Genomic DNA, 13801 nt, shown 5'->3' with positions numbered 1-13801 from the left:
TCGCTTCAACAGTATCGCTGTCCGTCTTTCCGACTGACAACATTGCTGTTTGTCTGTCTGATATGTCTATCCGTCTGATATGTCTGTCTGTCTGATATCTCTGTCTGTCTCTTCTATTGCTTTAACAGCATCTCTGTCTGGCTGTCTTTCCTGTCTGCTATCTGCTGTTTTTCTATCTATGTATTTCTGTCTCTTTAACAGTATCTCTGTCTGTCTGTCTTCCTGTCCTTCTGTCTGTCCCTCTCTTTGTTTTCCTTCGACCCCTTATGTCTGTTCACTTGGTGGAATCGTTTCTCTATTGGTCGGTTGAAGAGTGGCTGAATGCCAGGATACCCTGTGCAGAAGTCGAAGGTAAATGGTCTTAGTGGGAAGGTGTTGTATGTTCTCTGCCCTGCTGGTTCGGCTGGGAGCCACAAAACAAAGAACTAGTTATTAATAAACCCAGTTGATCACTCAGAACTCAAGTGCTGGAGACTTGTTTTATTAGAGAGAGATTGGTTTAGCGTGTCTCTCTGATTGAACAAGTGTTAGCTGGTTTAGCTGGATGAGTTTCAGATGCCGTGGTATATCTGCTCGCTCTCTGCAGGATTACTTCTTAAAGTAGAACACGAATGAAAAGATGGAAAGACAGCAAATCATTCTGGCAGCATAAGTCTGTATGTTATGCTTCAAATCACTAAGAGTTACAATATGCAAGATTTAGTATTTCGAGCTCGCTCCAGACGCAATGTTGGAAAATATCCCCACTTTGCTACTTCATACTGCACCTTTAATACATCAAAACTATTCATCACCATATGGACTCTATATCTGTCCTTTGTTGAATGATCCAATGAACCAACACATGTTCCTATTCTATATGAAAGAGATGCATTGTTGGCTCTTCATTTGGTATTGATTATTAAATACGTCGGCTACTCTAGTGGACGCACCGTTAATAAATAAACCAAGAATATCATTTGTTATTCATAGACATTAAATCAAGAGGTCGTACTTAAGGAAGTCATTACGTGTCCCACCATCTGCCCTGGAGTAAGGTGTGACTGTTGTTAAGGTAGTATGGCGTCCATCCATTTTGGCATCTTAGATACCTTGTCTGCCCAGCCAAACAGGTGGAATGATTTCATCGTACCCCTATAAATGGTGAATGCACTGTGTTTCTACTGAGCTTTGTGGCCACTCAAAGCACTTAACAATATCGCCTAACATTCACCCATTCATGCACACATTGAGGTCGGGGTCAACCATGCAGGGCGACAGCCAGCTCGTCAGGAGCAGTCAGGGTGAGGCGTCTCGCTCAGGGACACCTCGACACTCAGCTAGGAGGAGCCGGGGATCGAACTAGCAACCTTCCGGTGACCAGCCAACCTGCTCTACCTCCTGAGCCTCACGCCCCCAATAGCATGGAGTGGTCCCTCAACACCTTGAACAGTACCCCAACACGGGTTCACTCACACTCCCTCAAACCCAGCGGTGCCAAACGGAGCCGACGAACACGGGATTCAAACCCGACGCGCTGCTCTGAAGCTAGCCCCCTTCAGACCTGGCAGCGCAGCGGCAGAGTTATAAAAACCTTCATTCCCTCCGCGTTTCGCTGCCTTATATGGGCGGGGGGTCAGCGCTGCCTGGACCGTGTTGGCGTGCCCTCGCGCTGTGAACAAGTTGATGGCTGATGTCAAACCCGCGGTTGGCACGGCGGTCCTGGTCGGCTCAGACCACAAATACCCGTGGATTTACTTGCCTGCGCTGGAATTTACAAACTGCTCTCCAGCTCGGGTGTTTCTGTGGAACGTTGCGAGCGGCGGCGATGGGTCCCCCGGTTCTGAGACGGGTCTCGTGAGCGTCTAGTGAGCGAGGGGAGAGTGGTCGTCTGGTTGCCGTCGGAGACACGGCCCTCAGCCAGGGCTCCCGGCCAACTGGCTGCAGCCGGTTTAACCGTGTGCCATTAAAACCAGCGTTGACTCCCAGTGGTTCCCTCCCGTGCCGCTATGGGGCGGGGGGGGGGGGGGGGGTTGGACCATTATTCTGTGATAACACGTCGTTCATTAGTCGTGGGCCCGTTCCCCCCGCTTGGTTTGATGGTGTTGATCACCTGACATCGCGACTCCCACTGCCTTGCCACGTTCGTCTGGATGATCGCTGAGATTTTAAACGAGAGGCGATTTACCTTTCCTTGTAACTCTGTGTCTCACCTCTGCTTCTACTGAGGAGGTCATTCTTCACGACAGCGGGAGCCTCGCTCACCCTGGGTTCTCTCATGTGTGGCTACAACGCCTTGGCAACAAGCTAACGCAGGCTATCAGCTGTTCAGCCTTAGATTGCTATTTCTAGGCGCTTGTTTCCTGTTATGTTCAATTAGTTGCGTGAATAATTTCCTAAACAAGCACCTCAGTCCTGGTCCGGTCCAGAACCAGTTAAGGGCACAAGCATGCTAGCTTAAACCAGTGGAACCATTCCAAATTGAAAAAGATCGGACCTTTACATCCGCGAACATCCTGTTTATTTTTTATCAAACCTTTATTTAACCAGGGAAAGTCTCAATGACGAACGGATACATTTAGATTTCAGTCCACAATTATCACACCTAAGTTAAAATGCTTCCACTCTCTAGGTGTGTCTAAGATCTTGCATCTTAAACACTAAAATCAGCTTGCATCCGTGTGTGAATGACATCGCTGACCGCTTAGGGGGGCTTCAGACCCAGGGACCCCCACACCACACCCCCTCGTCCCCCCGTCCCCGGGTCGGGTTGGGCGACGTCCCTCTGGGTCTCTGACCTCACGCAGACGGTCCCTTAGGGCTGGCGTTCAGAAGATGCGTCACTCGTGTGGCCCCCGGTCTGGCCGTCCCTCGGCGATAGAAAGAGAGGCCGCTTGTGTCGTCCGGGTCTGTGTGAGGACCGGGCGGCCCACTGGACACCTGCTCCCAGAGCCCCGCACGGCGAAAGGAACCGGAAGTGGGCCCGGAGGCTTGGAGGAAGGTCTGGGAGGTGTTGGGGATGGCGGGGGAGGTGTTGTGTGAAGCACATGTTACCAATTAGGTGTTGGGGTTTTACTTGATGCCTTGTCAGGTGATTTTGACAGATGATTGGTATATGAACGCTGTACGTGTGCGTGTGTGCGTGTGTGCGTGTGTGCGTGTGTGCGTGTGTGTGTGTGTGTGTGTGTGTGTGTGTGTGTGTGTGTGTGTGTGTGTGTTATTGACTCCGTAATAGTTTCAGCCTGCTACAGGCTGATTCGGCCGTCATATCTACTCAATCTTAGATGATTTACAATTCACATAGCAGAAATATTTCAATCCCCCCGAGTCTTATAGATACAGTTATAACTTTATTTATTGAGTGTATGACGAATATACACACAGTTTATTTGTCAGATTAATTTACAGTAATAGCTTTATTTGTCGTATCTATTAAATGTCTCACGAGTCAAGTTCCAGAAGGCTGCTTTCCATATTTTCCTATCCTGTTAACTTTTTCCTACTGCCTATATATTGTTTTATTGTTGGTGAGTTTAATGTCGTCTGTGGACCCTGAGGGACCGGGTCAGAGGTTGAACTAACCAAGTAATGTTTACGGAAAACAAAAAGTGCAACTTTAACTCCAGATGAGGGTAGGATAATATTAACAGACTGCAAAGCACAACTTTATCATTCTTTACCGTGTGTGTGTGTGTGTGTGTGTGTGTGTGTGTGTGTGTGTGTGTGTGTGTGTGTGTGTGTGTGTGTGTGTGTGTGTGTGTGTGTGTGTGTGTGTGTGTGTGTGTGTGTGTGTGTGCGCCTTTCCATCCAAAACAGAACATTTTCAGTCTGTAAATAAACAGAACTCGGAGAACATTATCAGTCTGTAAAGAACCAGAACATCATCAGTCTGTAAAGAACCAAAACACTATCAGTCTTTAAAGAACCAGAACTTAGAGATCATATCAGGCTGTAAAGAACCAGAACATTATCAGTCAGTAAAGAACCAGAACACTATCAGCCAGTAAAGACCCAGAACATTATCAGTCAGTAAAGAACCAGAACATTATCAGTCAGTAAAGAACCAGAACATTATCAATCTGTAAAGAACCAAAACACTATCAGTCTTTAAAGGACCAGAACTTAGAGATCATATCAGGCTGTAAAGAACCAGAACACTATCAGCCAGTAAAGACCCAGAACATTATCAGTCAGTAAAGAACCAGAACACTATTAGTCAGTAAAGACCCAGAACATTATCAATCTGTAAAGAACCAGAACTTAGAGAACATTATCAGTCAGTAAAGAACCAGAACCTACAGAACCTTCGGAGCTCTGCTGATCCAGGGGGCACTAGCTGCACCAGCTTCATGTCCGTCATTAATTGGCCACTGAGGGAAAGCACTGGTTTGACTGGTTTCCAACTATGAGGTAAACTGTTGCCTCTCTGCTCCCCACTTCAGTCTCTGCGGGCCCACATTATGGGATGTTTTACAATCGGGGGGCCCAGGAGGGGTCCATCCAGGCATGAAGCCTCCCTGGCCTGGGCAACTAGGGTTAAGGGGCAGCTTAACAAGGCTGGAGCTAGGGCTAGGGTTAAGGTGGAACTAGAGTTAGGGTTAAGGTGGAACTAGGGTTAGGGTTAAGGTGGAGCTAGGGTTAGGGTTAAGGTGGAACTAGGGTTAGGGTTAAGGTGGAACTAGGGTTAGGGTTAAGGTGGAGCTAGGGTTAGGGTTAAGGCAGAGCTAGGGTTAGGGTTAGGTGGAGCTAGGGTTAGGGTTAAGGTGGAACTAGGGTTAGGGTTAAGGTGGAGCTAGGGTTAGGGTTAAGGCGGAGCTAGGGTTAGGGTTAAGGCGGAGCTAGGGTTAGGGTTAAGGCGGAGCTAGGGTTAGGGTTAGGTGGAGCTATAAGCTAGGAGCTAGGCACTAGGTGGTAGGAGCTGCTTGCTTCAGAAGCCATGGCGCGGGGGAGATATCAGTGGTCCCGTTCTCAGTGTTCCCTCTCTCTCTCTTAACCCTGTTGTGGTTTCCTCAAACAACAGATTGGTCACCAGAGGGCATTCGTCCGAAGACACATGAATGCTATCACTCAGTCAAAATCATTTATTTAACAAAGTAAAATCACACTCTTTGTATGAGCCTATTTGCTTGTTAAACACCAATGTTATCATTTGAAGATCGATGTTTGCATAAAGATTGACCTTCTGTCTTTCCTTTCTCCACAGGAGAGGCAAGAAGCACAGCATCGTGCTGCGCATGCAGCTGTCTGTCCGAGTCCACGCCTGCATCGGTGAGTCCGCTGGCTCCGGCACTCTGTCCTCGTCCTGTCCCACCACACAGACCCGGCAGCATACCTCTCTATTATCACCCTCACTGGCCTCATATTATGCTTGTGGTGAAATAATGGCTGATAATGAGCCCAGATTGCGGGCCTCATGGTGACCCTGAGCTGTGATAACGAGCTGGTGAGGAGGTAATGGGGTCTCGGACCGTGGTCCGAGACCCCCCCGACCACAGGATGTGCTGTGATAGAAGAACAACAGCAGGGGCCAGGGACACACACACACACACACACACACACACACACACACACACACACACACACACACACACACACACACACACACACACACACACACACACACACACACACACACACACACACACACACGAACAGGGTGAGGGTCCTGGTTTGTGAGTGGGTGAGGATCCCAGGTGGTGACAGGGTGAGGGTCCCGGGGGAGTGGTGACAGAGTGAGGGTCCCGGTGGTGACAGCGAGGGTCCCGGTGGTGACAGAGTGAGGGTCCCGGGGGAGTGGTGACAGGGTGAGGGTCCCGGTGGTGACAGGGTGAGGGTCCTGGTTTGTGAGTGGGTGAGGATCCCAGGTGGTGACAGGGTGAGGGTCCCGGGGGAGTGGTGACAGGGTCAGGGTCCCGGTGGTGACAGGGTGAGGGTCCCGGTGTTCACAGGGTGAGGGTCCCGGTGGTGACAGAGTGAGGGTCCCGGGGGTGACAGGGTGAGGGTCCCGGTGGTGACAGAGTGAGGTTCCCGGTGGTGACAGAGTGAGGGTCCCGGTGGTGACAGGGTGAGGGTCCCGGTGTTCACAGGGTGAGGGTCCCGGTGTTCACAGGGTGAGGGTCCCGGTGGTGACAGGGTCAGGGTCCCGGTGGTGACAGGGTGAGGGTCCCGGGGGAGTGGTGACTGGGTGAGGGTCCCGGTGGTGACTGGGTGAGGGTCCCGGTGGTGACAGGGTGAGGGTCCCGGTGGTGACAGGGTCAGGGTCCCGGTGGTGACAGGGTGAGGGTCCTAGGGGTGTGGTGACAGGGTGAGGGTCCCGGTGGTGACAGGGTGAGGGTCCGGGGAGTGTTGACAGAAGGTTCTCTCTCCTCTAAGCGGATGCTGCCTTCTCTCTCCTCTAAGTTGACAGCCACCTGTTGCCCCCCCCCCCCCCCACACACACACCCCCCCCCCCCCCCTCTGGTTTATCGGAGCTGTAAGCTGTAGCAGCTCACTGTTGCATTGTGGGTCTCACAGACGTTTCAGCCTCAGTGGAGCAGGCGCTTACTCCGGTTGCCCCGGGCAACGGGGGCGCAAATACCCTGAAGGGATGTGGGGGGGGGGGGGGGGGGGGGGGGGGATACTGGCTGATTAATGCTGTCCGATCCACAGTGGGACCCTGACCCCCAACACTGGGGAGCCCCCCCCCCCCACACCCCAGGACGGACTGGAGGGTAGAGACCCCACACAACAGAGGCTGGGTCCTCACTAACCCCTCAAAGCCCGCTCATGTTCTCCGCCGTGTTCCTCACTCCAAGCCTTCGTCAGCCTCCTATTGGCTGCCTTCTCCGTTCTGTCGTCTCCTTGGGTCCGTAGGAGACCCTGTAGGATTCAGCGTGTGGCTCCACGGGGCCCGGGGAGATGAGCTGGTCTGCAGCTGGTCAATCATCTGTAGAATAGATCATTCTCCCGGGTTGGCGGTCCTAGAATGAAGCACTTCAGAGCACCAACGTCAAAATGACCAGAACTGTTACACGTTGTTGGTTAGTAATTAGTTGTTTGCTATGTTTAAAAGAATGTTTTATCAAATGTTATAAGGTTTGGAAATAGAAGGTGGGGGTTAATGACCTTACATTTGAAACAGGGGTGAGTTGTTTGTGGTCCTTTTGGTGATCCCTGGTCCGGTGGTTCAGACTCTCGATGTAATCTGAAACCTCCGGACACATTAAGACTTCAGCTGTGATGTTCATGGTGGACAAAACTATCAGCGTTTCAGAGATGTCAATTTCACAGCTCAGCTGATTGTGTTTGTGTGTGTGTGTGTGTGTGTGTGTGTGTGTGTGTGTGTGTGTGTGTGTGTGTGTGTGTGTGTGTGTGTGTGTGTGTGTGTGTGTGTGTGTGTGTGTGTGTGTGTGTGTGTGTGTGTGTGTCTAATGCGTGCCCAATACTAAAGGCTTATCCAGTCTCTTCTAATCACAGTCATTAGCACACACACACACACACACACACACACACACACACACACACACACACACACACACACACACACACACACACACACACACACACACACACACACACACACACAGAACACACACAGAACACACACAGAACACACACACACACACACACACAAGGAAAGTGTTTACCAGATGAATTGAGGGTTCACTGAACCCCTTAAGGGTAAGGACTATCGACTGTACTGCACATTTCAAATTAAAAGCACACGCTGGTGCTGTAGAGTCTAGACTAAAGGGTCATGTTTTGTGAATGTGCTGCTATCTGGCCTCTCTGGCAGAAGAGGTGCCTAACCTCAATGGGACTTTGTGATTAAATTAAGCTTAAATTAAAAAACATATTTTCTTTTCTATTTCAAATATGATCGAATTGTAGCGTGTGATGAAAAGTATCATCAAAGTTACCAATTATCTGTTATCTGTACAAGACAGTATCATGTGTCCGTTTATTTTTTCAGTTTGAACTTCGTCTCTCTTCTCTATCCTGCACAGCGGTCGGGGTAGTGACAATAACCTCCGCGTGTTGCTAACACTAACACAAAGGTTTACTTCAGCTGCTATCCACCAATGTTTAATACTTGAGCTTTAGCCGCTACCACAAAGGTTTCATACTTTAGCGTTATATTGTAGCTTTAGCAGCTATCCAGAATGTAGCAGGTTTCGCTGCACTTGTTGTCCAGCTCTAAAGTTAATGATAGAGTTATAGTATAATATTATAATGCACATATATGTAGGTATAGCCCTCTGTGTTTGTGAGCAAGCTTTGCATGAGGCTGACACATAGGCATGTTAGTGTTTGTTTTTCTCTGGGTGGGTGCGTGCGTGCGTGCGTGCGTGCGTGCGTGCGTGCGTCCTTGCGTGTGTATGTGTGCGCGCAGCGGTTGTGTTCGTCCGAGGGGGCGTCGTGGGCATGTCGGCACAGTGGCTGCCGATGAACATCGTACGGCGTGCAGGCTCATGTTGAGCAGCAGAGCTGCTATCTCGTCCTCTCATCGCGCCAGCTCCCTGCTAGGGTTTCATCACCCATAACAACCCAGCGTTAATATGAGGGATCGCAGTTTGAAATCTATCTGTTATCATTCCACAAGCAGCCAAAACAGCTCGTGTTTTTAGTAGCCAATTAAACGGAGATCTGGGTTACGTTTGACAGTCGGCTCAGAACTCGCTCCCGCACAGAGAGGTGCCGGTCTGGCACGCTGTAGTGCCCGTCCAGGGGTTGGTGTGTTTGGAGCGCGCTCGCCCCGTGAGGCGCCCTCCTGGGGCCCTCCCACATCGCAGCCCGCCCTCTGTCATGTCAGGCCCTCTATTTTTTGCATTCCAGCCATACAATCTAACGCTGCATCATGTCCCAGTGCCTGGGGACAAGCGGGGGGGGGCGGTGCGGGGCTGGGGGGTGATTCAAAACATACGAGGAACATGGAAACCCCGGGCAGACGGAGTCCGGTCCGATGGATCGGGCTCTCCCGATCCTCTGCTCCACAAAAGAGCGAGCCACAGTAGGATCATGGACTGAGGGCGACGTCTGACGGAGAGAACAGATACCAGGTTAACGTCGCAGTTGAGTCCGTCCCTGTTTTGTCAGTGGGAGACTTTAAATACTAAAATGTAGATAGCTATTGTGTCCCCGCTACCAGGGTGGGCGACTCAGTGAGGTGCAGCGTAGCGGACATAAAGCTGATATATTTGTAGAATATATCGCTTCTAGGAGGTGATTTGGTTGATTCATCGACCCACGCAGAGTGACGAGATATACTGTATATACCTTAGTTTCATAGGGCTTTATTCTCCTTCATACACGATATAAGGTTTTATGATCTCTTACGGAGCTCTGAGTAGGCCTCATCCTCTTCTCTGGATAAAGCGTGCTTCTCTTCCCCTTGTGCCTCAAGCCCACAACACACTCTGCCAATTATTACAGTGGGACTCAAATTTGTATTTAACAACTGATTATATGCTCTAAACATTTGCCGCGCAAATGTATACATTCAGGTCTCCTGTAACATAACCAGACACGGACGCAAACACTGGCTGGCATGTTCTCGCTTACAAACGTATAAAAGGTATGCACATCGTTTATATTGAGAACCCATCTGGTTCCTATTGTGAGTCCACTCAGAGCTGCCAGTCACCGCTCAGGGGAGGGGCTACAGAGAGGCCCGGACCCATGGGGGAGGGGCTACAGAGAGACCCGGACCTATGGGGGAGGGGCTACAGAGAGGCCCGGACCCATGGGGGAGGGGCTACGTCCACATGGGGGAGGGGGGCTACAGAGAGGCCCGGACCCATGGGGAGGGGCTACATCCACATGGGGAGGGCTACGTCCACATGGGGAGGAGCTACATCCAAATGGGGAGGAGCTACATTCACATGGGGAGGGGCTACGTCCACATGGGGAGGGGCTACATCCACATGGGGGAGGAGCTACGTCCCCATGGGGGAGGGGCTACATCCACATATGGGGAGGCTACATCCAAATGGGGAGGAGCTACGTCCACATGGGGGAGGAGCTCCGTCCACATGGGGGAGGAGCTACATCCACATGGGGGAGGAGCTCCGTCCACATGGGGGAGGAGCTATATCTACTGGCTCCATGTTGACCGGTAGGACATGCAGGCCACGTGCTGGAGGAACTACGTCTCCATGGTTACCTAGTGGGACATGCATGGAGGAGCCGTGACTTCGGTCAATAGCACAAACTAGTCATATGTGCTATTGCCTTACTGTAGAAGACAGTAAGGCATAACTTTTGTCATTCAAAACATTTCAGTCCACCGCCCTCTTGGGGCCGATCCGGACAGGTGTGTCTCCTCTTTGGGGTGATCTGGACAGGTGTGTCTCCTCTTTGGGGTGATCTGGACAGGTGTGTCTCTGTAGATGGAGACTTTAAACAGGGTAGAGAGGAAGGAGACTAGAGATACCCCGGTTTGTTCCTTACAGAGAGCATTGTATGTTTCATGTCCGTTTACATTAAGAGTTGAACTAAGCTGTTAAAGTACTCAAGACGGAGCCTCCTACGCACAGTTCAGTCATGTCTCACTATTCCGAAGGAAAGACGGATTACTTAATTAAACTTTAAGTTTAAGATATGCATCAACGTTCGTGAGGGTAAACTATATCATGTCTGGGCCTCGATTTAAGGCTTTGATTAAACGTATGAATTGTTTGGATCCATCTGTTAATTCAATAGAGTAACTCTCAGTATTTCTCTCCGGCTCGTGGTTTATGGCTCTGCTTTGTGGTCGGTTTGACAGGACTGAGTGTCACTGAAGCACGAGAAGGCTCACGCCCGTCTGTCTGCTCTGTCAGACTCACGGCCGTCTGTCTGCTCTGTCAGACTCACGGCCGTCCGTCTGCTCTGTCAGACTCACGGCCGTCCGTCTGCTCTGTCAGACTCACGGCCGTCCGTCTGCTCTGTCAGACTCACGGCCGTCCGTCTGCTCTGTCAGACTCACGGCCGTCCGTCTGCTCTGTCAGACTCACGGCCGTCCGTCTGCTCTGTCAGACTCACGGCCGTCCGTCTGCTCTGTCAGACTCACGGCCGTCCGTCTGCTCTGTCAGACTCACGGCCGTCTGTCCGCTCTGTCAGACTCACGGCCGTCCGTCCGCTCTGTCAGACTCACGGCCGTCTGTCTGCCCCCAGCGGTTCCCCCCCCGCCACCCCCCTCCCTCTCTGCTGCTGTGATGTGGACGCCGGGCATTAGGACACATATATAAGACACGCATTAAGAAGGCTTCAGGAGGGTTTATATCCTGACTGTTGCGCCGTCGTACCAGATGGCACTCAGTCGATAGAACCCTGGACCGAGGCAGATGGAGTGTTGTTCTGGAATGCATGAAACACCCCATAAATATGTATCACATGCGTGAAGGAGCGCTTTCATTTTGCTCTACTACTTGTTGATATCAAATATTGTTAGTTAACATTAAAGCTAAACAACAGCAGTGTCTGTAACATCCAGATATTAGAAGATTATTGATTTGTTTAACTGCAGCAACCATATTTCAACCATCTTCATTTGTGTGTGTTTTCATCAGGGAAGGCGTGGATCATTTGGTCAGCGACACAGTGTGTAGCTGACTACACACTGTGTAGTCAGCTACAGTGTGTAGCTGACTACACACTGGCTATTCTCCCTCCGTTAGTTTGCTAACATCGCCAGCGGCCCGCTGGGAAGTCTTGTTAACCACGGCGGCTTCAGGGACCGTACCGGGTTAATGATTTGAGGAGCATTCAGACCTGTTCAAGTAGACAGCGTTTAAATGGAGCCCTGCAGAGCCTGTTGCCATGGAGACACCCTCCATCAAGGACCCTCCTCTCTGTTGGGGGGGGGGGGTGTCATTGTGGAGGGGCTTGGTTTGAATCAGAAAGTAGATTAGTCAGCTGTAACTATCTTGTGCACTCATTAATGCCACTACTCATTAACAGTTGACTGACGATGTCTTCAGTTTAACATAGACATTAACGAACAGGGATTCATTGAAATGATTCATTTTAAATTAATCATAGGTTTAAAAAAAAAAAAGTCTTTCTGAAACATGGATTGACTTCAGATGATCTAGTTCTATACTTTAGAGTCCCACGGAATGGATTTGTGCGCAGGCTGCAAGCCCAAGTATCTTTGTCACAGTTAAAGAAATAAGTCGTCAATCAAGAGACTACACAATCCAAATCTGTTGTCTCCAGCCAATAGTTTGTGAATGTTCTACTCTGACCAACCTCAAGCCGTGTTTCCTGGGGACAAAGAAGGGCCATTCCGAGGAACTTCAAAGCTAGGACGATGGGACACCTTTGGTGAGGTGTGTCTGTGTATGAGTGGGACACCGGTGGCGAGGTGTCTGTGGATGTGTGTGTGGATGTGTGGGACACGGGCGGCGAGATGTGTGTGGATGTGTGGGGGACACCGTTGTTGAGGTGTGTGTGGATGTGTGGAGCTCCGTCTGGACAGTGGCTCGTGGAAAATGTCCTCCACAACGTTGGGATTGCAGAGCATTTGCAACAGCAGCACGCTTGGAAGAAGGCCTTCCTGAAACACGTTATTCAACGACACTACAAGAGGAAACGCCACAGCAGCCTGCCTCTGTGGCCTATTCATCCTCAGCCTATTCATGTTGTTAGCCTATTCATTCACTCCTATTCATTCTTCTTCTATTCAGTCACTTTTTTTTTATTCATTCATTCTGTCTGAATAAATGTTTTGCAATTTGAAAAATGAATACTGGAGGAGTCCACTCAGAGTAGAGGAGACGGGCCAGGCTCCGCCGGGTGTTTCTGATGCCGTCAAATAAGAAAACACCCCAATAAGCATGGCCCCCGTTCTTGGTTAAGTGTGTGAGCGTGGGATTGTGGCGTACCTTGTGGTTGGTTAGGGTTAGGGTGGTAAGTGTGTGAGCGTGGGATTGTCTGGGTCCCTGTGGTTGGTCAGGGTTAGGGTTTGGGTTCACCCCGAGTCTGGACTGGAGTCGGTACCAGGATCCAGGGCTTCAGCCTGGACATGGTGGAGGGAGTCTGAAGTCCGCTCCCTCTGCCAGCCTGCTGAACCGTAGGAACCGGCTGTCCGGCCCACATGCTCCCACTGCTCCCCGTGTTCCTGCTCCTGCCTCTCATCACGTCACCTCCATTTGTTTGGATTTCTTCAGAGATTACTGTGTTTTGAAGGCGGTCATTTGAAATAACCCATTTCTGAATTTGTTTGTAAAACATGCTCATCACAAGCGTTCAACAGGCCCTGGACAAATATTTGTTTTTTGGAAACAATGATTTCTGCGTTTTTCTTTGGCTTTGAAAGAAGAGTGAAACTCTGTGGTGTGTCCTGATGCTGGGAGCGACGCGGGGAATACTTGTGCTTTGTTTTGTGTGGGGTAGGTTGGCTGTGAAGGGGCTGGGGTTGGGATTGTGTTTGTCTGTGTAAAGGATAGGGTTAAGGCTGGTTTTGGCTGCCCAAAGTTAGCCTATCTTTCAGTGACTTTGTCGTAATCCATTCTGAACTTTTCATTCATGACCGGTGTGGCTTTTTTAAGCGGTCGCTTAACAATCATTGAACACACAAAGCACTCCAATGTTTTCCTTCTTTGGTTTCGAACATAAAAGCCTTTAAACTTTGACATGTGAAAGATGCTTGAATGCATCCAACTGTCTCACCCACAGAATGCAATGACATCACTGGCATTCTCTACAGACAGTTCTGTGTTATATTCAGAAAACATTGTTTTAACACCAACGCAGATATTTCATGAATGACCTGTACATGTAAAGTATTGTACAGTTGATAGACTTGTTACTTTCATACGTATACACCTGTTTAGACCGAACCCATTTAACACCTAACCGC

The 13801-nt window shown here is 50.1% G+C and overlaps 1 protein-coding gene across 1 annotated transcript in view; it reads left to right on the top strand.

Annotated features, from left to right (window-relative positions):
• The window catches only part of LOC130384217 (FH1/FH2 domain-containing protein 3-like), a 91669-nt gene that overhangs the window by 7839 nt on the left and 70029 nt on the right, over positions 1-13801 (top strand). Inside the window, exon 3 of the mRNA XM_056592324.1 lies at positions 5183-5247. Coding sequence (XP_056448299.1) covers positions 5183-5247 — 65 coding nt within the window. The remainder of the gene's footprint in view (positions 1-5182; positions 5248-13801) is intronic.

This window comes from Gadus chalcogrammus, chromosome 6 (genome assembly GCF_026213295.1).
Source record: "Gadus chalcogrammus isolate NIFS_2021 chromosome 6, NIFS_Gcha_1.0, whole genome shotgun sequence".
Lineage (NCBI taxonomy): Eukaryota > Metazoa > Chordata > Actinopteri > Gadiformes > Gadidae > Gadus > Gadus chalcogrammus.
Note: the sequence above shows the minus strand (reverse complement) of the source record. Positions and strands in the feature narration are given on the sequence as shown.